At 55.2% G+C, this 3,138-nt stretch overlaps 1 protein-coding gene across 1 annotated transcript; it reads left to right on the top strand.

The window, feature by feature from the left end:
* Window positions 1-235: 235 nt before the first annotated feature.
* On the top strand, window positions 236-2,984 carry LOC104518194 (serine incorporator 2; the record flags this gene model as incomplete). The annotated part of the gene is made up of 7 exons (XM_010165899.1): window positions 236-407; window positions 1,251-1,438; window positions 1,524-1,603; window positions 2,107-2,244; window positions 2,369-2,538; window positions 2,628-2,718; window positions 2,849-2,984. Coding segments are annotated over exons 1-7 (839 nt in total), but the record flags the coding sequence as incomplete, so codon positions are not given.
* Window positions 2,985-3,138: the final 154 nt, after the last annotated feature.

The following is a 3,138-nucleotide window of genomic DNA, read 5'->3' on the forward strand; positions in this document are numbered from 1 at the left end:
GTTTCCAGGACTCTTGGTGTCATTTTCCAAGTTGGTTGGTTATTGCAGTGAAGCTGTTCCCACAGCTCTTTTGGTTTTCAGCAACTTTTTGAGGGGATTTGAGGCCATTTCCATGAGGTCTCGTGGGTTGTGATGCCCCCGGCGCAGGGATGTGGATTCCCGAGCAGATCCCCTTACAGTTTGACCTGGGCACGTGTTTTGGGACCAGTTTTGACCCCTCTGACACAGGGATGCTCTCGTTGCAGGTGTCCTGTCTCTGCGGCTCTGCACCATGTCTGCTCTGTGGCTGCTGCCCTTCAACCAAGAACTCCACCATCTCCCGCCTCCTCTTCACCTTCTTCCTCTTCCTCGGCACCCTCGTGTCCATCATTATGATAATCCCCGGCGTGGAGAAGGAGCTGCACAAGGTAAATAACTCCTGGAGGTCACTGGGCTTGGTCACTATGGGGAAGGGGTTTAGCTCCTGGTGGGTATGTGAGGCTGGATCAGAAAGTGAGTTTTTGGGGTTAGATGTTGCTTCTGTTGGGGTTTTTTGGGAGGAAAAAACTGGGAGGGGTTGTTACTAACTGTGGTTTTCCACAGAGGGGAAAATGCAGTGGGATAATGTCATGCAGATGTTGCTTCTGTTGGGGTTTTTTTGGGGGGAAAAAACTGGGAGGGGTTGTTATTAACTGTGGTTTTCCGCAGAGGGGAAAATGCAGTGGGATAATGTCATGGATTAGCTAGTTTTCCCAGATGTCTCCCAGGAAGGAGGCTTCATAGGCTGCCCAGAGAGGCTGTGGAGTCTCCATCTCTGGAGATGTTCAAAACCCACCTGGACACTTTCCTGTGTAACCTGCTCTGGGTGACCCTGCTTTGTCAGGGGGGTTGGACTGGGTGATCTCCTGAGGTTCCTTCCAACCCCCACCAGTCTGTGATTCTGTGAAAGTTTCCTACATCCTGTTTTTGGGGTTCAACTGGCCAAGTGACTTGCAAGTCATGGAGGTGGGGCTTCAGACGCAGGGAGTCGAGCTCTGCCTGCTGAGCTAACGCGAAGGCTGGGCTGGGCTTTTTGGGAAACGCTGGTTTCATCCCAGCTTTCCACTGCCCTGCAGAATGGCTTTAGCTGTGTCACCCCACTGCTGTCCCCAGGTAGGCCAACAGCTTGCTTTACAGGTGGCATTGAGGCAGTGATGGGCTGGCCCATCTTTGGTGGCACCAGGGCTGGTGGTGGGTGTGGGGTGCTGCTCACCATTCCATCGCCTTTGCAGCTCCCTGGCTTCTGTGAAGGCAGCGGATCGGTCCTGGGGGTCCAGACCCACGTTGACTGTGGCAGCTTCCTGGGCCACAAAGCCGTGTACCGCATGGGCTTCGCCATGGCCGCCTTCTTCTTCCTCTTCGCTGTGATCATGGTGTGTGTGCGCAGCAGCAAGGACCCGCGAGCTGCCGTACAGAACGGGTGAGGGTCCAGCCCAGGGGGGATGCGGGTGTGGGGACCATATGGGTTCCTGCATGCAGACTGTGCCTCCTCTCTCTTCACACAGTTTCTGGTTCTTCAAGTTCCTGGTGCTGGTGGGGATCACAGTGGGGGCCTTCTACATCCCCGATGGTGCCTTCACCTCAGGTGAGGAGCTGCCCCTGGTGTCCTCTGCTTCTCTGGGTTAACCATCAGCACAGGATTAAACCTGGGGCTGGAGTTAGAATCATAGAATGGTTTGGGTTGGAAGGGACCTTAAAGCTCATCCAGTTCCAACCCCCCTGCCAGCAGCAGGGACACCTTCCACTAGACCAGGTTGCTCAAAGTCTCATCCAACCTGGCTTTCAACACTTCCAGGGAGTAGCAACCACAACTTCCTTGGTCAACCTGTTCCAGTGTCTCACCATCCTCACAGTGAAGAACTTCTTCCTAATATCTCATCTAAACCTCCCCTCTTTCAGCTTAAACCCATTTCCCCTTGTTTTGTCATTAACTGCCCTTATGAAAAGTCCCTCCCCAGCTTTCTTGTAGGCCCTTCAGGTATTGGAAGGCTGCTAGAAGATGCTATAAGAGTTGGCATCCCCGCTGCCCTGTGCCCCTGCAGATTCCCGTTTTCCTTGCTCTTAATTGGTTTTTCTCTTCTTCTCAAGTCTGGTTTTACTTTTGTGTGGTTGGCTCGTTCCTCTTCATCCTCATCCAGCTCGTCCTCCTCATTGACTTTGCCCACTCCTGGAGCCAACTGTGGCTGCGCAACGCGGGCGAGAGCAACGCCAAGGGCTGGTACGCAGGTTGGTAGGGCTGGTGCTGCAGAGGGTTAGGGATGGGGAAGCTCCTTCTGGGGGTGGGTGACACTGAGCTGGTGGAGACTCAGAGCTCTACTCCAGCCTCTTTCTTTTTTACATTCTCCCCCAGCCCTCTGCATTGTCACCTTCATCTTCTACGCCACCTCCATTGCGGCCATAGTCCTGCTCTATGTCTACTACACCAAACCTGAGGGCTGCACAGAGGGCAAAGTCCTCATCAGCATCAACCTCATCCTCTGCCTCATCATCTCTGCTGTGTCCATCCTGCCCAAGATCCAGGTGAGGTGGTGGGGGGCACCTGGGAGGCTGGTGGCTGTGTCACTGCTGGGTACAGGACCAGCCCTGAGTACCTGCTGTTGTGTTTGCAGGATGCTCAGCCACACTCAGGGCTGCTCCAGGCATCTCTCATCACCCTCTACACCATCTACGTCACCTGGTCTGCCCTGGCCAATGTACCCAGTAAGCAAGATGCAGCCTTGGGTTTGGGAGGGAGTATACGGGGCAGGACCACACACTGGGGTGGGTGCTTTGCCCCCTGGATCTTTGGGGGCTGGGGAAGGGTGCTGAACCCCCTGCGTGTCCCCCCCAGCCCAGACCTGTAACCCCACACTGCTGGTGAGGAACAGCACCGGCTCGGCGATGACCACCCAACCACTGACCACCTGGTGGGACGCCCCAAGCATCGTGGGGCTGATAATCTTCATCCTCTGCACCCTCTTCATCAGGTGAGGACTTGGCTCATGTGCCCTTGGCTCATGTCTGCCTGGAGCAGAGAGGCATCTGGAAGTGATGCCGGAGGGGAGGTCACAGCTCAGTCCAGGGTTTTTGTCACTAAGAACCTCTTGCAAAGTCACCCTGGTCCCTGGGGACACAGGCTGG

Source organism: Antrostomus carolinensis, unplaced genomic scaffold (assembly GCF_000700745.2).
Source record: "Antrostomus carolinensis isolate BGI_N321 unplaced genomic scaffold, ASM70074v2 scaffold28430, whole genome shotgun sequence".
Lineage (NCBI taxonomy): Eukaryota > Metazoa > Chordata > Aves > Caprimulgiformes > Caprimulgidae > Antrostomus > Antrostomus carolinensis.